Genomic DNA, 25,334 nt, shown 5'->3' with positions numbered 1-25,334 from the left:
ATTGAAAATTCCTCTCAAATTCAGGTAACTTAAGTCCCATCATGAAGAGACATTCACTTAACAATTAGGAGAAAATGTAATTGTTGTCTTAAGATATGGACATGATCACTACTTTTGGGGCCTGTGATCCCAGTATGAGGGTAATGAAGATCTAAATCGATTCATAACTCAGACCTTCAAAGAACGGTAATTAGCCAAATTAATCAAGAAATGATGTTCAAACCAAAAAAATTCAACTCTAGTGCACACTGCGTTTGAGAACTTTAGTAAAGACTGCATGTTGGCCTGTTGGGGGAATCCGGTAGGGGTGCACCAATAAAGGATTTCTTGGCCTATACCGATGGCCGATTATTAACCAGTCATACTGGCCAATACTGATCCAGTAGCTGATACGTCAATTTTCCTTTTATCAGTGCCAATCCTACATGGACCGATAAATCAGTGCACCTCAGTATCTGTTATGTTGCACACTTCACTGATTACAACGAAGAAATTCTACTGCAAGAAAACAGCAAAATGTAGTCTGCTGATGGATCAGTGCCTCTCTCCTGAGATGGAAAGGGGGCTGTGAATGGGAGGAAAAGTTCTTGCTCTCAGACGGCATGATGAGCACCAGCGGGGTAATCTAACAAGGCACAGAAAAAAATTGCTGCTTTAACACAGTATATAAATCACAACATGCCACACAGCATCATTTCCAATGTATCTGTGGTTTATATCAAAGCAAGTCATCTGAGTTCTTGCCGTAAAGGCCTTCCAAGAAAACTTCAAGTTGGACATAAAGAAAGTGCTGTGGGTAGGGTGGGGAAACCAGAAAAGACTTGAGAAATAATATCAGAGGAAGATTAGAAACAAGGCATGCATAGAGTAATCCATCCCCTGCCATACTCTCAAGGGCACCAGGAATAGCTTACACTCCCAAAGTGGGGGCCTAACCTCCTAGTGGAACATATGGAGGTAGATAGCACTGCCCAAGCTGTCAGTGTTCACCCAAGGCCAATCACACAAAGGTATCACACACAACATAATATTATGGTTGAATCGAGACCCAGGTTTGCTTCAGTAACCTTAAACAACTCTATAACCCCATGAAATGCACTCTCGTTATCTAAAGCATGGGGTGTCAACATTTACATCCTGTAGGCCAGATCCAGCCTGAAGAACTGTCATGTGGCCCAAAGGCCACTTGCTCTGACACCACTGAAACCAGATCCAGTCTGTGAGGAGGCCCACAATCCAGAACTGGCTTGGGTAGGCGGGGCAAGTTTGACACCACTGATCTACAGCAATAACAAAACAGTCAGCTGAAGGGATTAAGCAGTCCATGTGGTTTTACCAAAAGATTTGTGAACTAGAAAAAAAATGTCTGTTGTCAGGGAAAGCAACTGGAAATGAAAAATCTGTTGCCAAGAATACTTTTAAAGAAAACAACTTCAATTTTAATTACTAAAGATTTCATATGCATTAAGAAAGAAAAATTTAAAAAAACCATTTAATTCTAATATAATAAAGGGCTTAGTCTGTCTGTCTGTCTGTCCATCCATAACGCCCTTGGAACACTCCAATTGGTTACTGAAACAACCCAGAGTGCTCCAAGGGCATTATGAGCAGAAGGCAGTGATGCGCCACCATGACAGCAGGGACAGAGGGGACAGAATGGGGGGGGTGAGGCCAGCACCCCCAGCCCTGCTCCCTGGAGGCACCAGAGCGCCAGTGTGACGGCAGGGATGCAGAGCCACTGGCTTCGCCCCCCAACCCCCTGGCCCTGCTCCTTGGAGGTGGCAGTGACACAGGGTACTGGCAGAGGGGGACACAGGGGAAGGCAGGGCAAGCTCCTCCCCCCCACCCCCCAGGTGGTGGCATGCGTTTTGGGGGGGGAGGGAGGGGGATAGGGTTAGCAAGCTTCCCCTCCTCTGTCCCCGCCTGCTCCCACCTGTTATTCTTGATGGGCAATTCGCTAGTTAGCTAAATAAGAACGGTATCTGCAACACGAAGAACAGGAAGTAACTTCACTTTTAAAGAGGAGTTAAGAAAAAAAGCCTTACCACTGATAAAATAAACCTCCTAAGATGTCTATAAATTGGTAAGTGAATCATTTCCTGAACTGGATTAAAATCTGGATCATTCAAATTCCTAAGGAACCAAAGGACACCAGGTCTCAGTACCTGAAATAGGAAGAAACACTTGAAGTTTTCTCTCACACATCTGAAAACATGTAAGCAGTGAAAAAATTATCATCATTTAATGTAATTCGTGATTTGAGATCCTGGGAGGGAGGCGGGGGAGATTTAGACACTACAGAGCTTTACAATATGAATGTGAAAAACTTTACAAGACGGCACAACAAGGCGGCACAGGTGGACGTTGAAGAGCATTATCCACCAAAAAAGTAATTTCTACTGTGGTTAAATAAAATATCTATGAGAAGTCATACACTAAAATGTGTAATTCACTGATAGCAACATCCATTAAAAATCTTCCTCTTCTCTCTCAAATATTTAGCACCCATTCAAATTCTCACTTGTAAGTAAGTGCCCTGGTAGGTCTATTTTTTTTAAGACAAAAAAACCGCTGAAGATAACATGCAGTAATGATACTATAAGAGTAACAGCTTGACAGGGAAGCCATACATGCCCCATTCACCTATTAAGAACTTACCTCTCTCAGTAACAGAATGAAGGATGCAAAGTAAAAGACATAAACCATTCCCACTAGCCAGTGCAGGAACATTGTGGTACCAGGGGCAGACTGGAAGCTTAACTCTCTGTCTTTCAAAGTAGCATCAAACATTTCCTATAATGTAAAAATTAGGTCTAGGTGAGCAAAGTTTACCAAATACTCTATATCAGTTATCTTAGTTCAAACCTATTCAATAGGGTTAAAGTGGATTACATGTTTGTTTAAACAAAAGCTGCAAACTCTTGCTAAGCTACTACTTAGAGTAGCACTTGTTTAAGAAAACCCAAAGTCTTACACTGTTAGGTCCTCCTGTCGCTGACAACTCCACAATCTTTTAAAATAGTTAAGTATTCAGTCAAGATGGCAAGTAGGCATCTTTTTCTCTACTCTTAACTGGTTTTAAGTGAAAAGAAAACTAATATTAAACATGCAACGATATGCAGTAACTACTGAGCTTGAACTAAATTGAAATATTCTGTAAACATTTATTCTCATTAGCACTGAGTTTTACAGTACTAAGGGAAATCAGAGAGCTACTTTTTTTCTAATTAGCATTTAAAATTAATCACTTTCAAGCTTTGGAAAAGTAACTTTTTTAAATTTGCCATTGTTCTTTGCATCCCAAGATGAACATAATCATCTTGCTCAGGAGGCATCAAAAAGCAAGGAAAAAAAAAATCAGAGTGCACCACAACAATATGTGTTCTTTAATTTTCCGCAAAGGCAGCCACTCAAGCAGCAAAATCCACAGAATTACCAATGATAGGTAAGTAGCATACAGAACCTTCCATGGTACTTTGCATCTTTGCTTGTAAACAGAGTGGTTGGACTTTGGTTTGGGCTTTATACATGGCATGCAACTTTTTTTTTAATACAGGAAGATTAATCCAACATTGTTGCAGTACACTGAAAACAGTTTTCAGACATACGTTCAAGCACACCCACTTTTATTGCCATTTTTCTTTCAAAAAACACTTTTCCTTTAGATAAAAGATGTAAGAGTATGCATTCCAAAAGTTCCTATTCTTACCAAGGAGCATATATCCAACCACCAGCCGCAGATGAGGGGAAACACTCCAATTTCTACCACCACTAACAAGGAAACCTTCACAGAAAACAAAAAATGTCATATTAATTTAGTATAAAACACTAATGAAGGTAGAACATGACTTAAATTTGAGAGCTGTCACTTTCAGAAGATAAATATTACCTTAACAACGATATAGCAGACTCCTAATAAGCGACGGGATCTCTGGAACTTGACAAGTGCTGCCAAACCCTGTGAAATCTGGTTAAGGAAATGTACTAAATGAAAAGCTATAAGATCAGTAGAGCATAAATTCAATACATATCAAAAACTTTGTAATCTAGTTTCTTGCAAAATGAAATTCTGGAGACACCAAATGAAAAACCAAACAAAGGCTCACATCCTGGGTTCTAAATTTTCCTATGTGACATTACTCTGGGTGCTCAATCTAAGACATTCTAAAATAATATTTCTTTTAAGGTAAGTGTGCATTCCCTAAAAATCAGTCAACTATTAAAAGCTGGGCATCAAAAATTCAGATGCCAGAAATCACTGGTAGGCAAGCTTCTTTGGGTAGGTGTAATGTCACTGGTCACCTTTGAAAACATACTGAGAAATCTACCACTAAGTAGTAAACAGTGAAGAATAAACCTGAAGATTTAACAAAGTCCAGCTCACCTTTATTTTAACGAGGTAAGAGAAATGGTCACCTCTATAGAAAGCCAAGGGAAAAAGAGAACATGTAAATGTTTTAAAGAGTCTCCTTTCAGGAAGCAGAAGGCCAGGGATTCCAAGATAGATGTAGCTTTAACTGCTGTACTATGTTTCTACAGTGCATTATACAATAATATGACTGTGCTAATGTATTAAATATTAATGCTTATTCTTTCAAACAAATATCAACTCTTATCTTCTTAAAGCACACTTCTCGGCTATGAGCACATAGATCATAGAATGACTTCTATGATCAAATCTGCTCAGACTTTCAAAATACAGTTTAGTTTGCAGATGGGGCTACCACCATTTTTAACTCAGGTGACAGCACTAGTGCAAGTTGCCCCCATTGTGTACAGGGAGCTGTGCCAGCATAAGCAATTCTGCTGCAGGAGTTAAACCAGCTTCCCCAAATGCTAGAATGAAGACTGCAAGATGAGAAGAGAAGACTATAGGGGGATTTAATAACAGCCTTCAACTACCTGAAGGGTGGTTCCAAAGAGGATCCGAAGAAGATGGAGCTAGACCGGGGCAGGCAAAATACAGCCCGCGGGCTGCATCCAGCCCATTAGGCACTTTTACCGACCTGCAGCACCCACCAACTAATTGTAACCTGCCCAGCCCTTCTGCCCACAAGGGTGGGAGTGAGGCACCCACATATACACCCCCCACCAACATACCCTAGTGTGCTTCATTGCCAACCTTGTAGGTGAAAGGGTCTGGCCAGGCCAGCACCCAACTTCCAGGAGAGGCTGCTGCTGCCACTGCTGTAGCCACCAGGGGACCTGCTCGGCTCCCCTGCCATCCCGCTTGCTCCAAGAGGCAGGTAGGGAAACAGTGGGGATAGGGGAACTGCAGCTGGGCAGGAGCGCAGAGCTGGGGCTGGTGGCAGTGCAGAGTCTATGCCCAGGGAGGCAGCAGCAGCATAAAGCTCGGGTGGGCAGGGTGTAGGTGTGAGGGAGGGGGGGGAATAGGGGTGTGTGGGGACCCTCCCCCCTATGGCACTCAGCCCCTACAGGTGGCAGCAGCAGCAGGCAGGGACACTTGGGGTGCTTGTGGCTCCGGCCAGTGCTACATGTCACGGCAAAGAGCACAGCCCAGCCAGGCCTATTGCCGGGGCTCCCTGCCATGCACATGCAGCCCCCGAAGCGAAACTCCAAGTGCTGGAGACTGCTGCCATCACTGATACCTGCCGTGCAGGTCCCAGAACTCTGCCAGAAGTGGAGGGGAGCCCCAACCCCTGCTTCCCTGCAGAGTCCCAGGACTTGCGCAGCAGGGAATGGCAAAGGCAACTGGCTGCAGCGCATGGAGCCTCCCCTGCAGTGGTACACGAGTTGCACATGAGCAGCGGGGAGCCTTGGTGATAGAAGCAGCCTGCCCGGGCTGTGCTTGTGCACCGGGCACAAGCACCCCGAGTGCCCCTACCTGCTGCTGCCACCACCTGCAGGAGCTGCATGCCATAAAGGAGTGTGGAGGGGGGTCCCCACTGCCCCACACTCCACAAACGCCACACACCCACTCTCAGCCCCTACAACCCCTCACATATATACCCCCCCAACATACCCTACTGCCCCCCGACACACAGCCACCCCCCTCACAAACCCCCCATACATACCCACACCCCTTCCACTCACCCACCCCCAAAATATACAAGACTAAGACTTTATTTTTGAGCCATTATGGAAATCTCCTCTACACACACACACGGCAAACAGAAATCATGGCAAAAATACTTTTTGTAATAAAATTAAAATGTTATAGTAGGTATTTTAGTGTATGATTTGTTTTTATTTCTGGTTCTAAGATGATAACTCCCTGTCCCAAAAGGTGCATTTCCAGTGGGGAGAGGGGCAGGGGGAGGGACTTATGGTGGCAAAGGTCAGAAGTTAGGGGTGGGACTTCCAGTCCCAAGACAGTGACCGGGGGTGGGGCAATTGTCAAGGGGCAGGGCTACCCATGCATCCCTCGAAAGCTCACCAACCTTGTTAAGTGGCTCCTCCAGGCAAAATAATTGCCCACCCCTGAGCTAGACTGTTCTCGGTGGTGGCAAGTAACAGAACAAGGAGCAATGGTTTCAAGTTGCAGCAAGAGAAGTTTACATTAGAGATTAGGAAGAACTCTCTCATAAGGAAGACAGTAAAGCACTGGAACAAATTACCTACAGACGTTGTAGAATCTCCATCCTTGGAGGTTTTTAAGCCCCAGCTAAACAAAGCCTTGGCTAGGATGACATCACTGGGGATGGTCCTGTTTTGAGCAAGGGGTTGGACTAGATGACTTCTTGAGGTCCCTTCCAACTCTAACTTTCTATGATCTAAACCCTGCTGACATAATCCACATCATGGATTTTGACAACACGACTACATCAGCAAAGGTATGCAATTTCTTTACATCCCTCACTGTGGTGCTGGCAGAACTTTGTAATGTAGACAGGGTCCAAAGTGGCATTAATATTAATACTTCATCTTCTACTTGTTAGAAAGGTGCGTCACCACCTTTGAAGAGTGCAAGATTCATGAAGCTGCGAATGTTTCTGGTCTGATGCAGAGGCTAGGAAAGATTCATAAAAGAAAAAAAATTGGCAAACTGGGAAATTGCCTGGAAACAGAAACCTGATATAAATGGGCTTCTCATCACTAGTAGTATAAATATTAATTCTTATTCCACAGGCCTATTTCTCTGCTGTACCTATGCAGCTGGAGATGCCACAGCCCATGAGAGAAACAGAAAGGGTAGGCTAGAATACACTGTTTCTTTGGAAGCAACCATCCAGAAAGAAAGCCAGAAGGTAGTTTCTGCCACTTTAGATATCTCAGATATCATTACAATGGACCAAACTGACATATATAGAAACTAGGCAGAGTGGAGTCTCACCGTTATTGTAAACAGGCAGCCAGTTTTGAAATTAGACCTGCAACGTCAAGCTGACTTAAAAAGAAAAAAAAGTCACCCTTTCATTTTAAGAAAGCTTTTGTCTCTTAGTTTTATCACAAGAATTAAAGGAACTACTCCTGCCTTATCTCCTGCACTTCTCACTACATGCATGGCCAGAAAGAATGATCCACAAATAGAATCTGAAACAGGCAACTTCTTATAAAAGGATACATGACAAACAATTAGAGTTATTGCTAGCAACACATAGCCAACTATTGTTGTGATCAGGCCTTCAAAGTGAGATGCTTGAACCTGAAAAGAATATTGAAAACATTTTCCATTCAATACCAGTCTTTAATTCCCAAGATATAAATTGATATAAGATATAAACTGTGGCAAAGTCCATTTGAAAATGTGAGATTTGGAACCACCACAAGCTTGCCTGACTGTTTTCATATTTCAATGCACAGGAAAAACATTTCATCAGTAAGCTTCCTGCTACTAATTTAGCATCTTCATTTAAAAAGTAAAAAACAGATTTACAACCACAGAAAAACCCAAATAGTAGTATATTTATTGGGCTTGGTGCCAAACATACTTCTCTTAATTTTGTGATATTCACCGCCCTTAAAAATCGTCTTCATTTATGAAGCATTACACTCTCCCCACCCCCATGCATTAAAAAAAAAAAAAAAATTGGAAAAAGCCTCATTTAGCATGTTAAACATCATAAAAACCTATTTAAAAATTAAAAACCCTAAAGATAAGTGTTAAAAAAAAAGTCTTAAAAGAAGAAAGTAAACTGAGGTTTTGGGGATAAAAAGGGGAAAAAAAGGTTCCATAATGAAGATGTGGACAACTTCCCAGGCTACATGGTGTTCTAGAAGGAAAAATATGCTGCATTTCTATATAAAGGCAATTTAAATTATACGAATGTTTAAGAATTTAAACATTTTGAAATTATGAAAGTCCCACTTACATATTCCTCAAAACCCAGGCCAACCACCGAGAAGTGACCAATATGGTAAGGACAAAACGCTGTAAAACAGAAGGATAGGAAAAGCAATGAAAACATTACCAAAGGCAAATGAGACATTCTGAGAAGTCTCTTCACATCAGTTACTTTTCAACAGTTTTTCAAAAATGCTAAAAAATGTATTACCCAATCACCTGCTGGATTTTGAAAATATTATAGCACTTAGCACTTCATTTCACACAAAGCATTTAAAGTACCTTAAAACACTGAAGGTGCACTCATCTTAAGACCCTGTCACCTTCACTTTAACTTGTAACGTTGCCAATTACCTTTATTAGAACTGAAAGACAGGAAAATGATTCACTCCCTTTTCAATTCAGTTGACAGAGCTCCAAATTTCTAGTGATAGACTACACTTTTGTTGCAATATTTCTGGCTTAAGTACGTTCATGATGCAAGTGTTGTGTAAATCAGGTTCTCAGGAATGAAGGGGTTAAGAGAAACTAAAGCCAAAACAACCTTGCCTGAGTAGCTCCAGCAACAAAGAACTGAGTAGTCTTTTTGACACCACAGGTGGGCTTGACAAACATCTTGCTAGGGAAGACCATATACTGTTCCAGGTGCATAGATAAGCAAGTATCAAACAATGGGCTGAATAGCCTGAAAAGGAGGGTGTCAACTTAAGAGCTTGAAACTGGAGATGGACCACCTGATCTGTTCTGGAGTACTCAGGCTGTGTGGACTAGTGAGAGGGAACGCTGGGGTGCCTGCAGGTGTGCGGACTGAATTGGAGACAGAAGAACTGCTTAAACTTTGAAAGGCAGGAAGTAAACTGCTGAGCTGCAGTTTGCTCAACAAAGGGGTTCACACTGATGTGTAACCATCTGCTTTTCTGATTGGGATTTTGGGGTGCACTCCTCCCTTTGAAGAGGTAATGTCCCCCTCTCAGGAGCTAAACTAGAAGGTAGCTCCTGGAGGGAGGGTCACACATAACCAGGAAGGGTCAAGGAGAAAACGGTCAGGAGGTCTGAGTCAGACAAGAACCAGGGCTCATTCCATACTAGAAGCCACTTCTAGGTTGGTTTCAGGGGGTACTCTAAGAGACTAGACAAGGCTAGGGGCCCTAAGCAAGTGCTCCCTTGGGGAAATCTGAGGCAGATCTTAAGGGAGAGAAGAGCAAATGGGAAGCAATCACACCTTTATTCAGACCACTGAGCTACTGTCATTCAAAAATCTGAGAATTCTCCATTCTCAACTCTGGGGTTTTGGAAGGAAGCAGTCCAAAAGGGAATTATCCTACCCAATCCTGAATCTCTGTATTAATACAGGAGTAGTTGGGACAGAATCAGGCATACTCTTCTACACTTCTTTTGAAAAGCTAAGGAAGAGAAGGCAAAAGCAGGAAAGATGCCCCTGCTAGTTCTTGTACTTTCAAGAAAACTAGAGGAAGTACTACAGGAAGGAAAGGGACAAGCAAGAGTTCATTTTAGCTTCCATCCCTTCTACTGTGCCAAGGTATACCTATACTGCAGACTGTTGTGTAGACACACCCTAAAATGAAGAGAATGGAGTTTCACCTACTCCCTTATCTGGTCCACAGAGCCAAGAAGTATGGAAGATAGGGGAGGGGAACCAATAAGATTTTGCAAGTTCTTTGAGAAAAGATTGGAAAAGTTCTCATGGGTAGAAATTAAAGTTCATATATCATAAGATTTCACAAAACTTAAAACAAAAACCAAAATAAACCCGCCACCTCCCTCCATACTGGTAAATGGTAGAAACCTATGCCATCCTATTTATGCAATTCAAAATTTCATTCACAAAATTCCATCATTTCACTAAATTATGGCACCAGTCTTTTCAACCCAAACGTGCAATTACAAATACAGGGATGCCTTCGTAAGTCTACAGTCAGACATCTTTCAAACCTTTCTCCCTTCATCAGGCACTGGAGAAAAGATTGTAAAAGTTCTTCTGGGTAGAAACAAAGATTCTAAAAGTTCGTCTGGGTAGAAAAGCAATCCTATAATTTGGATTTCTGTGAAATCCTATGAAATATGAGCTTTCATTTCTACCCAGAAGAACTTTTACAATCTTTTCTCCGATGCTTTTGCAAAAAACTTGTTGGTCTAATAAAAGATATCACCCTCTACCACAAGCCCTAACTGTTTTTTCCTCTAGACCAGTATGGCTACAACCTGGATACCCAACACAAGAAAGGTATAGAATTTTAGCCCATTTTTTTAAAATGAAATCTTCATAATTTCCCAAGCAAGAAGCAACTTTTACCACCAGAAACCTGAGATACTGCTCCTGTCTTTGTTTCAGGTAATTTGCATCATCATCACAGAGTCTCACAGGAGAGCTGAGAGACTCCTTACCAGCTAAGAACTGCCTGCCCAGGGGAGTTTTCCATCTATGGACTCCTCTGTGAAATCCTATTAAATATGAATTTTCATTTCTACGCAGGAGAACTTTTACAATCTTTTCTCCAATGCCTGATGAAGGGTGTTTGTGACAGAAAGCTCGCAATTAAAGACTTTTTTTGCAAAAAATCTTGTTGGTCTAATGAAAGATATCACCTCTACCATCAGGCCTGATTGAAGATAGGGAAGAGAATTCCCAGTCCCCCTTGGCAAAAGAACAGAAGCAACATGCTTAGCAGATACTCTTCACTCTTCCAAACCCTTTCCACAAAATCTGTGACAGTAAAAGATGATAAGGAAAAAGCCCATAGTTCTTTGCATCCCAAGAACACTGCTTGTGACTCAGTGAGCAGGAGACGCAAGTTTGGGCAAGAAAGGAGGAAGGGTTCATGTATAAAGATGCCTCCACAGAAACAAAGAAAACAGATAGTCAGGCTTCCATTCTTTCCTCTTTAGGATCCCTACAAAGACAAAGACTCACGATTTGTAAGTCACAAGTACTAGAAAGGGCAAGAGAACCAGGTTAAAAAGTGTACAAAATACGCTTAACAAAACAACAAAGATACTCTGGAGCAGGTGGTTTAGAAAGCTGCTTTTGCTGTTAAAATGTGAGCTCAATTTTTAGTAGTCCTCTTTTAAGGAAAGCCTTATGAATCCCATGTGAGCATGCTAGCAATCACTAAAATGCATAATTTGATTTAGTTAAGTAAAGTAAAATCCCTGTTATCCAGCATTTGAGTAACCGGAACACTATTAACCGAATTTCCAGCCAGCCAGCCGGACGTAGGCAGGGAAAGCTTGCACGCAGCAGCTGCCACCCACCACCCTGCGCTGCAGCTGCTCCATGTGCGGCCACTGCCACGATACCCCACCACCCTCCCACGTCCAGCCGAAAACTGGTGCCCTTAGGTAACCACCATTTTTAGATACCCGGCACCCCCCATTCTCCCACTCGTGCTGGATAACAGGGATTTTACTGTAGCTTGTTCCACATCACACTGCAGTACAGTGTGGGTAAGATTCAGCAGTCTTGACTTCCCATCCTTCATTTTAGCCACTAGAAAATACTCCCTGCAAAGTCTCCATAGCCATAGTTAAACTCATCAAAGCTGCCATCAATAAAGTAGGGGTTTGGATATATGAGGCAGTGATACTTAGCGAGTTGCACACTAGGAGAAATATGGGTTCATTTTTTGGCTTCACCACTCGCCTGCCCAACATAAAGTCAAGCCTCTTCCTTTCCCCATGACTAGTTCCCCATCTGCAAAACTGGGATAATAACGAAAGCCACTTTTTCAAACAACTTTGACAGATGAAGAGCATCATCTAAAAAGTAAGCATATATTATGCTATTTCTATTTAATCAGAAAGTAGGAGGGGGTTCCAATGCATCTAATCTAAGAAGTCTTTACTAAACAAATTCGATACCCCTAGATGATGTCAGCTTAATTCTTGAATTAATAATCTGGAAACCTTTCAAATAACTAGTTCACACTGTTAAAAAGGAAACAATTTGTTTTTTTCTAGTCTGTAATAAATAGTGGAGTAATTTAAAACGTTAGTTTCAGTGACTAAATGCACTGTTGTTTTTTAGCATTTCATTTAATTTGCTAATTTTATTCCATACATAGAACTAAGATGCCATACTTAATTTACAACAGAGCTTAAATCAAAACAAAACAAAAAACCCACCCCCTCCACACTGGTAAATGGTGAAAACCTATGCCATCCTATTTGTGCAATTTAAAATTTCATTTACATAATTCTTATAATTTCACATCATTTCACTAAATTACGGCTTGTCTCTTCAACCCAAGTGCGCAAAAATTACAAATACAGGGATGCCTTCATAAGTCTATAGTCATGCACCTTTGAAACAACTCAGGTATTGCTCACATCTTACCCAAGCAGCAACTAAGTAAAATTTAAACCCCCCACAGAAACAGTATTATTGCACTACTGCTATTCAAAACATTGGGCCAATGGCCAACTGATAACAAGAACAACTGCTTGAAGAAAACAAGCAATAGCAGAACAAGTTATGAGTTACTCATGTGGAAAGATGACAGGAGAAGTCTCTTCTATAGTGGGGTGGGTAACTTGTGATGCAAGTGGCACAAGCAGCCTGTGTGGGGCACGTGGCAGATCAGAGATGGGACAGGCAGTACAGCAAGAAGCAGAAAGCAGAGCAGGTGATCAGGAAGAGAGCACAGGGCAAGCAACAGAGATGGATACCGGGCAGGAAGTACAGACTAGGGTGCAAAGAGAAGGAACAGCAGATTGTGCAGAGGAAGATCAGAATGACACTTAGGTTGGATGTAAGGCTAATTTGTGGAACAGCTACCAAAAAGGTTGTCCCCACACTGATCTACATATATGGACATAAACATATTTGGGGCCATTTCAAAAGGGAAGATGCTGATCAGGAGTACAAAGCACCTAACAGTCATGAATGCACAAGCAGAAGTGCAAATATGAGAAAAACTGCTACAACTTTAGTCCTCTATGAAGCAGTGATAAGCAGGGTGGAATTTGATTTAAAATAAACTTGATTTAAATCATGATTTAAAAATCACAATTTAAATCACTGGTTAGGAAGCCTTGATTTAATCATTGTTTTATACAAGGAGTGCATTTTTCTTGTCTGATATAGGGACAATAGGGACTTTGCTCAAGGCTATGGAAACAGGCTTCAGGATAGCATACATTTCTACATTTCTCCTTAGCCCAATGTTGAGAACTTTAGCCGTACCAATTTCATCAATTTTGTCATGATTTTTTCCTCACAAATTGTTATCAGATTAGGCTAGGTCCCAATATATATCACTCAAAAAAATCCACTACTGAGTTCTATCACATGTCTTGTGGGAGAGTTAATTTGGTACCTCCTGCTTTCTTCAGAGCAGCTGCTGCGAAGTGGTCGTCATGGAAGTATTTTGCAATTTCAATAAAATTCTGCTCAAAATGTTTTTCTTCTGTTTCTACTGCCCTTCTCTCCTTGCATTCTCCAGATTCCTCCTCCTTGCCCAGATCTACTCCACCCCAACAATCCTCTAACTTTGCAATTTCAGAGAGAGGTAAGGGCTTGACTCTGTGTACACAAACTTGCAGAGAGACATAGGGATGATGGATAATCAGGTCTTTTCTCTCTCATCTCCATATATTGCTGTTAACAAGGATGTTACCTCTGGAGAGACCAATCCACAGTTTAAGAACTGAAACTAAGCATCACAGAGATGCTTAATGGTATCTTCTAAACTGAGCACTAAGTCCCACTGAATAGAGTGGTTTTCTTTAATCTTTAACTAATCTTTAGAGAAGCCTCTGGGAACCCCATAAGATTGGGCCCCTAAAATAGTCTATGGCCTGTTGTAACCGATTTGTACAACTTTACTAAAAAGGTTACATGAATATATGGTCTCAAATAGTATATAATTAGAAAATTAATCCCTATTTCATGATGACAACTTTGAGCTTTAACATATCTTAAATTAAAACTATATTTATATTTAAAAAGCATCTTAAAATAAAAAATATGATTAAACCAAAAACATTTGATTTAAATAAAAATCTGATTTTTAATTATTTTTTAATTGTTGATTTTTATTGACCCTGGGACAAGGTTGGAGCAACTGTGCTATGTTCGTATAGTTCCAGGCTTGTCCACAAGTAACTGTTAGGATATAACAGCTATTGCTCCATTCAGAATAAGAGCAGTTTCCCCCCCTCCCTCCCCTTTTAAAACTACTCCAAATATGAGTATACATTCCCAAAGGGGCTCTGTATAAAAAAGGTTATCAAAGACCTTCTTCACCTTATTAATACCAACTAGCTCATCTACAGAACTTTTCACCTGTGAAACTGAAAACATTTTACAAAGTCAAGAGCATTATCCTCCATTATAGACTGGGAAACTAAGGTACAAGGGAAGCAAATTCTCCAATGTCACCCAGCAGGCCAGTGGCATAGCTGCAGCTGTTCATAGATCTAACAGCTGCAGCTGTTCTTCAGTTCTAAGCTACAGTCTGGTGCTCTCTAGTCAATAGAATATATCGCTTCTTGTAAGAGGAAGGGTGTGGGGGTTGGCCTTAAAGTGATACCAACTTTTCCCTTCTAACAGCCAGATAGGTCAGTTCTTCCAAGTTTATCAAACACTAGCTAGCCAGAGGGCAATATGAAAAAAATGCTTTGAGATATCAAAACAGAGTTCAAGAGCACTATTTAAGCAACGAAATCTGGGCACTCTACCACTTGTCCCTAGTCTTCAACAACAGAGCTATGCTATATAGATATCTCAAATGTAGTCTATAAAAAGTACAAAAGTGTACCCTGACTAGAAGTCTACATTTTTATCTTTTTTAAATCTGTACCTAGTTGGTGCCTGGCAATTTTCTCAATCCTTATATACAAGGAAATTGCATAACATGGAAACATTTCTATCTTACACCAATATACAACAAAAAGCAAACAACTTCTGAAACATTTAAGGATGCAAGTCAACTAACAGGGAAAAGTAAAATGGAAATAATGTAAGCACTTTTCCTATTGATTTTTTTTTTGTTTTTAATTAAACAACATTTTTCTTTTTATTGTTGCTAAAAACATCTGGTAAACTAAATCTACAGAATAAGAAATGTCAACAGAACTACTCATAACAGTAAGTGCTTGCAGAATCTAGGTCTAATACTCTTAAGAAAGATTTATTATTCATGTTTCATTATTCAACATTGTTCTGGTAAACTGGAGCACATTCACTCTTGGGGAAAAAACAAAAGTAGTTTTAACACTAATTTATATTGGAGATTTACAACAAAAAAGTTATTTTGGGGGGGGGGGAAAAAGAATATATCACCTACCAAACACAAGTATGAACAATGTGTTTAATGATACCACCCAGAAAACATGTTCCTGGAGAAAGAAGAAGAAAAAAAATTAACAGCTTGCTGTATAAAAACACAATTTAAACAAATGTGTATTTTGTACCCCAAAATTCTTACAAGAGTTCATTCTTCCTTTAATTTTCTCGTCCAACTTAAAAGCCTTGAATTTTCTAAACTCTAAAAGCCCCAAGATGAAAATGTTGCAAGTAAAAACAGAGACTAATAGAATTTGTTTCTTAACTAGAAAAAGAATATAGATTTGTCCCAACATTTTGATTGTCCTAAAAAATGCTTGTATTCTATGATCAAGAAAATATATCCCGTGTGTTCTAAAAAGCCAGCTATGCTTTAAGGAACAACTTTAATCAAGCAACTGTTGGCAGCCTTTTTTTTAATCTATCCACTGCTGCAATAAACTTAAAACTAAAAATGTTTATACCAGTTCTCTTTACTAGATGAAAGTAATACAAAACATAATGAATATGGTAACAAGTATGTCAAGGTTATTACATATCTTTAGCCGTTAGCAAAATGTTATTACTAGCAAGATAAAACATAACACCGAAGCCCACTTTTGTCCCTCTAATTTCCAAAGACTTGCAGTAATTACCCAAACAGATGATAATTCTTCTAGCAAATCAAACTTAAAATGAAGTGCTTGTCACTACATTGTAGCAGCATTCATTTTTTTTTCTAAAAACACAACTTATTTATATTTTTAAAAGTAGCAGCTATGACAGCTTATCTTATTCACAAAATGCCCAGCCTCACTCCAGCCTCAGGGAACATCTGCACCCTTTCTGTAAGCAAGCTATTAAAATACTTGAGGTAAGCAGAGTTTCTGGAAGTATTTTAAAAGAGCTAGACTACAATGGCTAGATCCATCTTGTTACATGAAGTTTTTTTTATACTCAATAATTAATATTGAAAGCAATGAAAGGAAAATATTAAATATAAAACTAAAGTTTTACCAGAAGGCAACAAATTACGTATGATAAATATAAATAACCAAAAGGTGTATAATTTAAGACCTACTCTACATTTTAAAAGTTTTACCAGCTTTAGTATGTCAGTAAGAAGTAAGATTACACTGGGGATGAGGTTGCTGCTGTAAACATTGTAGCAAATTTAGTGCCAAAACTTTTAAGCAAGCACAGACAAACTATGTGTTTTTAAGGTTGGGTTTTCAAAAGGATCTATATAAACACTTTTAGTGGCTCCTGTGCTCCAAAGTGAATTAATTGGCCCCTTGGAAAATTCAGTCTTAAAGAAACATCCACATCAGTAGTACGCAAGTTCCATTCAAAAATAACATGACCTACATGAACAAAAAACATCCAGATTTATAAAAGTTCTGTTTAAAGCTGCCCTACCTATTCAACACTTAAAATTTGCTTTGCATATATTACAATAAAGACTTAAAACAAGAGAGTTAATTTTCTTAAAAATAAATCTACAGTACTATCAAAACTACGCTTAAAAAGTAAGATTTCACTTACTAAGAAAACCAGAGATCCATCAAGCCCAAGCATCTAAGAATAAAGAGAAAATTCAATTAATTCACTGAGGAGTACTCAAAATTTTCCATATAACCAAAGAAAGCTTCAATAGAAGCTTTTTCCACGCCCCAGCACCATTTTTTTTAATTTCTAGTATAGCCAAATGGTTTAGTATTGCTGGATATCAGTCCAGATCCCCAATGAAAATGTTTAAACCTAAAACAAATAACTCTATACTTTTTAGTTCAATATTATAAATTTGTCTAAATCCAATGTAGCAAAGCATATGTAAAATTATATTAATACAAAACTTGAAAATGTAACAGTTCATATAAACCAAAGACAGCCCACAATTTATTATTTTAAGGATTTTAAAGATGCTGAATGATCCAGATTTTAGTCTAGTCCAAAGAGTGATATCTGTTTGTGTCTCAGAAGATTTTAATGGTTTTCATAGATTTCATAGACATTAGGGCTGGAAGGGACCTTGGAAGATCGAGTCCAGCCCCCTGCCCAAAGGGCAGGAAGTCAGCTGGGGTTATAGGATCCCAGCAAGATAAGCATCCAGTTTGCTCTTGAAGGTGTTCAATGTAGGCACTTGAACCACCTCCGGTGGCAGGCTGTTCCAGACCTTGGGGGCTCGGACAGTAAAGAAATTCTTCCTTATGTCCAGCCTGAAATGATCTTGAAGTAGTTTGTGACCATTCGACCTCGTCATCCCTTGGGGCGCTCTGGTGAACAAACGTTCCCCCAGATACTGGTGGTCACCCCTGATAAACTTGTAGGTGGCCATCAGATCACCCCTGAGCCTGCGCTTTTCCAGGCTAAAGAGCCCCAGGGCTCTCAGCCTGTCATCGTAGGGTCTGCTTCCCTGACTTCTGATCATGCGCGTGGCTCTTCTCTGGACTCTCTCAAGCTTCTCCACATCCTTTTTGAATTGTGGAGCCCAAAACTGGACACAGTACTCTAGCTGCGGTCTTACTAAGGCCGAGTACAGGGGGAGAATGACGTCCCGGGATTTGCTTGAGAAGCATCTATGGATGCAAGCCAGCGTTTTGGTCGCTTTACTAGCCGCCGTATTAACTAACACTTTAAATAAATATAAAATCTTAATTTGCATAATTATGATGCTGCACCCAAAAAACAAAATATTACCCCTCTAGTTCACTAAGAAAACTGAAATGATAAAAGTACATGAGAAATCCACAAGAGGGACTATATAAGAAATCAATAGCTCTCATTTCTAGTCATATTGCATACTGTTAAAAAGTTCAGAACAGGAACTGGTTTGCAGCTGGGAAAGGAAAGAAAAAGAAATGCTTTTATGGTCTTCTCAAAAATTGTCCATGGAGCCCCCCAAAAAGTCTCTTTTACAATGCTTTCTTATCTCATTCCTCAAAAACTTCTGTGCCAGGCAATGTTGCTATTTTTCCAAGACTAGTGTTATTTTCTACAAATCTGTGGTTCTTAAGTGCCAATTTTTGTGTTAATGTTTCAAGGTCAGATGATATTTCACCTAGAAATGAAATGCAAAATACTTCTGAATATTCAGAGGATTTCATAGATTTCATTTGCAAGTTCTTTACGTTAAAAAAATGAAATGACTTAAAAGCTTCAATATACTTCCCTGATCTACTGGCAATAAGAAACATAAATGCCTTGACTGGCAGAGAAGATCTGAGGCATGAATGTATTATATGTAAACACTGTAAAATGCTGAAGTCATATTTACATATTCATAAGGAATTTTGAAAATATTTAAGATAAAAGATTCTTAAGTATTTTTGAAGTACCCAAAGTGATTCAGGAGTATGTAAGACAAGAAGAAAATTGGCATGACATTTATGCTGGGAAAACATGCACAGGTTACTGCGCTCAGGAACGTACTGTAGTAGGAAGGGATCAGAAATTTGAGATTATATTAAATTCTTTTGTGGACTCTCCGTTCTTGGAAATTTTCAAGAGAAGGTTAGACAGACCAGAGACTTGGCTGGGATGGTTTTAGTCAGAGATGATCCTGCCTTGGGCAGGGAGCTGGACTAGATGACCTTGTTGAGGTCCCTTCCAGCCCTACTTTCCTATGACCCTTTCCAAAAAGTGAGCTTCAAACCATACTGTGTCATTAGCATTAAGTATCATTTGAAGACATTGTCCATTTCACTGTATTATATTGCAGGGTTGCATGCCACGGTATGTGACAATGCAGTGACAACAATATTTGCAACACAACAGAGAATACCAAGCTAGCTTTAAACTAGCCAACTTGGACAGCAATAGCAACCTAGATGAGCCAACACAGAGCTTAGCATGGGCTAATTTAATACATTGCTTCTAAAGTCTAGCTAAATGTTTAGACTGCTATAAACACACAGGTAGTCTAAGTCAGGGAACTCTACCCTACACTGCAATCAGTATATACCCAGTACAAACACATAACCTAAGTTATTACAAAATGTTGATCTAGAAACAAAATTAAACCAATGAGGTTGTGCTGTTCTATTTTTAATCCTCATGCACCTTTGTTTTTTCTAATAATGTGTACTTAAAATGAATGACAGGTCTCTCTCTCTCTCACACACACACACACACATGCACGCACGCACTGCACCAAGCATAATTTAATATCCACTCACTCCTATACTGGTTAAACTAAATATTTCAGAAAAGGTTTCCTTTTGGAAGGTGTTTTAACTGAGGTGACTTATGTTTCTCCAGTCACATAACACAACACTCCACCCCTGTTCTCTGGAATGTTTCGCTCTCTGTGGTCTCAGCCTTGGAACACCAAAGAACAAGATGGAGACTCGCTCCAATCTCAATTGAGCAGGGTGAGAAGAGGATGGGGGGTTTTGTTGTTTGTTTACCAGGCTTTTAAATAGGCAATATTAAGTCATTTCAAGTCTGTGCCTGAGAAAGCTCTAAATATTTCAGGAGAATGACTCTTACTCACTCTCTCCCAGGTAAGTTCTTCTGCAGCTCGATCCCATTCCAAAGCATTCCAATTCATGTCATCTAAAAAAGAAAGATAAATTACAGGCACTCCTCACTTAACGACCGAGTTCCGTTCCTGCGACTAGGTCGTTAAGCGAATTGGTCGATAAGCAAGGAGCCGCCCCTTGATACTGCGTGCCTTGGCTTGAGACGCCGCACTGCCGTTTCCACAATACATTTCGTACAATACCGACTGCTCGGAGAGCTGGTCGTAAGGCCGCGCGGTCGTTAAACAGGTAGGTCGTTAAGTGAGGAGTACCTGTATACATTGTTTAAATATCAACAGACCCTAAAACTAAAATAGGATGTTGGTAACAAGCATGTGTCCTGATTTAAACTAACAAAATAACCATAGGATGTTGGTAACAAGCATGTGTCCTGATTTAAACTAACAAAATAACCAAGCACATAACATTCATCTCACAGACGCTCATAGTTTCAGCTTTTCTTAATTGGAGCGTAAGCACTTCAACAGTCTCAAAACATATATTAGGAAAATTAAAAATACATGATGGACACAAAATTGTAATTTTTCTTATGTCAAAGAACCACTCTCATAACAACTTGATCATTTTAAGGAAATGTTATTTTATATCACCTGTTACCTTGTGCTCCATTGTTTGCATCTGCTGCATCTTCTGCTACAGCATCTTCTTCATCTTCATTGTCTTCCTCTTCCTCATCTACTTGTTCTTCCTGGATTTCAGGGTTTTCTCCTACAACTGCATTCTCAGCAGGTGGATTGGCTGGTTGGTCCAGTGCAGCATTATCAGCTCCAGCATTTCCTGCACCCTGAGCCTGCAGGAACAGGACCCAGGACAACTTCAGTTACATTGATTACTTCCCTGTTGGACTTTGATTGATGTCCAGAAATATTATAATGTTTTTGATTTCATTTACAGCATCGCATAATAAGCCATTGCTTTTGACAATGACTGCTCTCAAAATACTGACAGAAATACTCAAACTCTTCTTGGTCTTTTAAGATTAAAGTGTGGTAGTGTACATGACAGACTCTAGGACAATAATATTAAGTTAAAGAATTGTACTTTTGACTTGAAATTCTGTACAGGCACAGGTACAACTGGCTATTCATATCAAAAGAGAAGTTTCAGCAGTCTTTCCCTTTCCATGCATCTGATGATAATATGTGTATAAGTCAATTTCTCCCATGCTAGAAAGGCCCTTATGATGACTAATACATGGTAAAAACATGCAACAAAATTTAAAAATAAATCTATTTTTAGATTTTTTTAATATAAATCGAGTGGCTGATGCTTCACCAGCTCTATGAAATACCCACTTATAACTGGAATCTCTTTCAGTGAATCATTAAAACAACAGTGAATGCAACCAAGTCATTTTTAAGCTCATCAGAACTGACAATTCAATTGCTCACGCATTAAGTTCCCTTTAAACAGACTGCAAAAAAATATATTATAGTTATAAGATCATAAGACTGTAGATAGCTTGGAAATTAATATACATATAATGTTAAGGATTACAATTCTGTATTTTTAGTAGTTATTTTGTACATCGTATGGCTAGGACTGCATCATACAACTGAATTTCTATTGTATGAATTTCTATTGTATGCAAGTATTAAAAGACACCTTGAGGTAAAATGGCATTATGCTGAAATATATCAGAATTTATTTATTTATTACTTAAGTTCAGTAAAACTGTTAACACAAAAGATAAGACATTGTTAAACTGAAGGGCATTTATGAGAATTTTACCTCATTCTGTTGGCCAACACCATTGAGTGGCGGTTGCTGATTTTGTTCCAGCCACTGTGGTGCTCCACCATGGACAATCTGTTCACGTAACCACACTAGACTGATAAATGCACACAGAGTGCAAGTCACCACAAAACAACCCTGCAAACAGTCTGCCAATAAATTTTCCCTGTTAAGAAAAAGATATTTATGGTCAAAATATTTTGTTTACAAAGACTAGCTTCATCCAGTTATTTTTGCGCACTGTGAAATCCTCAGGTAAGGCAATATAAATACAATTTTTATTCTATGCTGTGAAAAGCTAGATTCCCCAGCTCTCTTAGGGAGGACCATACATATAGGAAACATTTCCATTTAAAAAAAAATATGAACAAAGCAGGTCCTCTTAAAGAAAACACTGAATGCTTCCTGTGAGTTCACCAACATTGTGTTTATCTTGACCATTTTGCTAATTAACAAAGGCTTGATTTTTCTAACAATCTCACTGACCATTTCTGTGAAATTAGTGCTGTTCAAAATCAAGATACTGCTAATGCATAGAGTTTAACTCACTGCAAAACAATACACAAGAAGCAGCTGAGAGAAATCAAACCCTAAAAAACACAAAAGTTACTGGCAAATTCAACAGCTAAATTGCTTTCTTTTTCTAGTTCAGAGACCTGAGTTTTTTAGGCAACAACTTGCTTCATCAGATGCTATGAGCAGACTAGCAGGAACATTATATAGAGCAGGAAGAGGAAACTGCTAAGAGAGGTACAAAAAGTGTTGATCCAATCAGGGATTGGCCACCTGGAACCTTCTGACCCATAGTTCCCTGGGGGGCGGGGAACTATGGGTCAGAAGTGAGCAGCATGGCCAGGAGTCTGTGGGTCAGGAGCGAGGGTCAGCAGTAGGGATGGGAGAAGGGGGAGGAGAGAGGGGAGGGCTGTAGGTTGGGACACCAGCATAGCCCAGGGAGGCAAGGGACTGTGGGTCAGGAGTGAGGGGTACCGGCAGGGCCAGGGGTCTGCAGGTTGGGAGTGAGGGGCACTGGCAGGGCCAGCAAGCTGTGGGTTGGGAGTGTGATATCCGCCCAACAAGTATTCTCTTTTTCAGAACGGGAAACACAGTAACCCTATTCCATCACAACTTTCAACTTCTCACAGCACATTATAGTTCCAATTCATGAAACACAATTATGGGGTTTTTTTCTCAGAAGATCAGAGTACAAATCCAGCCTCATTAGTATGCCACTGGGAAATTTCTAAACTGGTCTCTCATTCCGTTTTTTTTTTTTTTTTTAGCAGTTATCTATACCCATAAAAAGGTAGGCACATCAAGTCATCACTACTCAAACACTAAACTCAAAACTGGGTGCTTTAAGGTAGAACTGATATGCATTAACAGATATGTAGGGCAAGTTAATAAAATTTTCCAATGTCTGTTAATCCCTGTAGCTGATGAAGACAAAATGTAAACAAAATAGTTAATTAAAAAAAAGCCACTCATTTGCAAAGAGAGGAAGGATAATACTACTAAACAGTATTTAATGTTTGACAAGACAGAAGACAAATCAATTAAAAATTGATGCTGAATAAAAGATTCCCATGCAGTAAATTAAAACATTATATAGAATATGAAAATAAAACTAACAACTAAAAAATAGTTAAGGAATCCATATTGTAATGAGATAAGCTGTAAAGCAATGAGTGAAAAAAGCCATATGTAAAAAAAGCCATACTATTAATTGTAAAAGCTTTAGGACTGGTTTAGCTGAAATTTAAAGGAAAACAAGTTTTGATGTAATTTCACACCATAACAAGTGTTTTTAAATACTGAATAAACTACACAAATCTGTAATACACAGCTCTATTACCAGGGCCCAATTATATATATTGGATTTTTCATGCCCAAGGCTCCTGCACAGTGGAAGAAAGGAAGAGCATTTAATTCAACTGCAAGGCCCCTTTGCTACAGGAAAGAGGATGAGTAGCAGCCAACCTAAGATAAAAGAATAAAGAAAAAGAAAGGGGTAGAGAGCACCAGAATAGCTAATTGAATATAACTTTTGTTATCAGGTTGCTTGGTACTTACGTTGACAACATATCTAACGGCAGTGTCAGTAGTGAGCTCACAGAGCCAGTAAACAAGCACTTGTAGATACGGCCTGTATGAAGAAACGAAATACTATAAAACTATGCTGTCGTAAAAAATCTCTTAATATCTTCTAAATGGTAACATGCTTTTTCAAGTTAAAATAATTTATCTCTATAAAATAAATAAACAAGAAGCTAAAAATCAAAGGGAGCTCATAATATTACATTAAAAACATCCCTCTCTTCTGCCTCCTTCCAAGAGATTTCATAAAGATTTAAGTCATAAAAGCAGACCATTAAGGTACTGCAATGTACTGCCATTAATACATACATCTCAGTAATGGGGATTTGGGCTGGGGAAGTCCTAGGGTTAGGTGCATCCAGAACATAAGAATAAGCATGAGTTCTCCTTAAGTCATGAATGTGCCTCAATAAGAAACTGATAAAAGACTTAAGAGATAATCATATAGTCTCACTACATAGGAGTACTATGATCCTTCAAATATGGCAGTATTCTACAGTGGCAATTCTAGAGTATTTTTTATCAATGGGCTACCAAGATCAAATAAGTCAGAACACTTGTTTTCAATGGAAGGGAGACCGCACTGAATATTCAGAAAAATATTTTTTTACTGTTGATATATATAGTGAATAAATAAGGGAACTAATTTGTTAATTTTTAAAGAGCAGTTTTATTGCTGTTTTATAAACATTATTTTGTCAATGCCTATAACTTCCAACTTTCATTCAACAAGTTTCTCTTTCACTTATGATACTGAGATTAGCTTCCAAACAGGTAAAATTAAATTAAAATTAAAGAAAATAATTAAATTAAAACCAGAATAGATGCTTACACAGAAATTAAAGCTAGACAGAAACTACCATATTTACTTGAATCTAAGAGAAACCCAATTATAAGACAACCTCTCCAATAATTAGATTCTACATATAAAAGTTGATAAGTCTGATATAAAGTTTCCAGGTACAAAATTTAATTATTGGAGTGTTGTCTTGAATTTGTCAACCTCCCACTGCTACAGCAGGGGAAATAAATCTGGGGGATCAGGTAGCCCATTTGTCTTCTGCTCCTCCCCACAACTTTTTACCCCTGCAGCCCTTTTCCCTCCTCCTTAATCTGAGTCCCTGCTCTTCCTGAGCACATGGAAGTATTGAACAAATTTGGAAAAAATGACCTTGAAATGTAGTTCTAGCAATTTGCGTGAGTACCCATAGACTTAATTCATCCAGAATTGATGCATGTTACCTTTTTTGAAACTGCTGCAAGTTTCAGCACAGATACTACATAAACAATTTTAAGCAACGCCTACTTAAGAGTACAAACTATGCATATCAGCCCAAAGCCAGAAAGGCTTATAATTTACCATATCAAATTCATTGGGCTGAGCCCCACCAGAATCAACAGCATTTCAAGCCATGGCGACCTCAGAGCTCAG

General features: G+C 39.3%; 1 protein-coding gene across 2 annotated transcripts in view; it reads right to left on the bottom strand.

Annotated features, from left to right (window-relative positions):
* Window positions 1-25,334, bottom strand: part of MARCHF6 (membrane associated ring-CH-type finger 6) — a 76,354-nt gene that overhangs the window by 23,089 nt on the left and 27,931 nt on the right. For both annotated transcript variants that reach the window (XM_006275650.4, XM_006275651.4), the window contains exons 5-16: window positions 23,879-23,951; window positions 21,806-21,974; window positions 20,672-20,864; window positions 20,026-20,087; window positions 17,076-17,108; window positions 15,553-15,604; window positions 8,274-8,332; window positions 7,526-7,606; window positions 3,890-3,958; window positions 3,710-3,784; window positions 2,659-2,793; window positions 2,046-2,165 (exon numbers count right to left, since the gene is read on the bottom strand). In XM_006275650.4, coding sequence (XP_006275712.2) covers window positions 2,046-2,165; window positions 2,659-2,793; window positions 3,710-3,784; window positions 3,890-3,958; window positions 7,526-7,606; window positions 8,274-8,332; window positions 15,553-15,604; window positions 17,076-17,108; window positions 20,026-20,087; window positions 20,672-20,864; window positions 21,806-21,974; window positions 23,879-23,951 — 1,121 coding nt within the window. The remainder of the gene's footprint in view (window positions 1-2,045; window positions 2,166-2,658; window positions 2,794-3,709; window positions 3,785-3,889; window positions 3,959-7,525; window positions 7,607-8,273; window positions 8,333-15,552; window positions 15,605-17,075; window positions 17,109-20,025; window positions 20,088-20,671; window positions 20,865-21,805; window positions 21,975-23,878; window positions 23,952-25,334) is intronic.

Source organism: Alligator mississippiensis, chromosome 5 (genome assembly GCF_030867095.1).
Source record: "Alligator mississippiensis isolate rAllMis1 chromosome 5, rAllMis1, whole genome shotgun sequence".
NCBI classification, from domain to species: Eukaryota; Metazoa; Chordata; order Crocodylia; family Alligatoridae; genus Alligator; species Alligator mississippiensis.
This window is presented reverse-complemented; position numbering and strand designations above follow the sequence as displayed.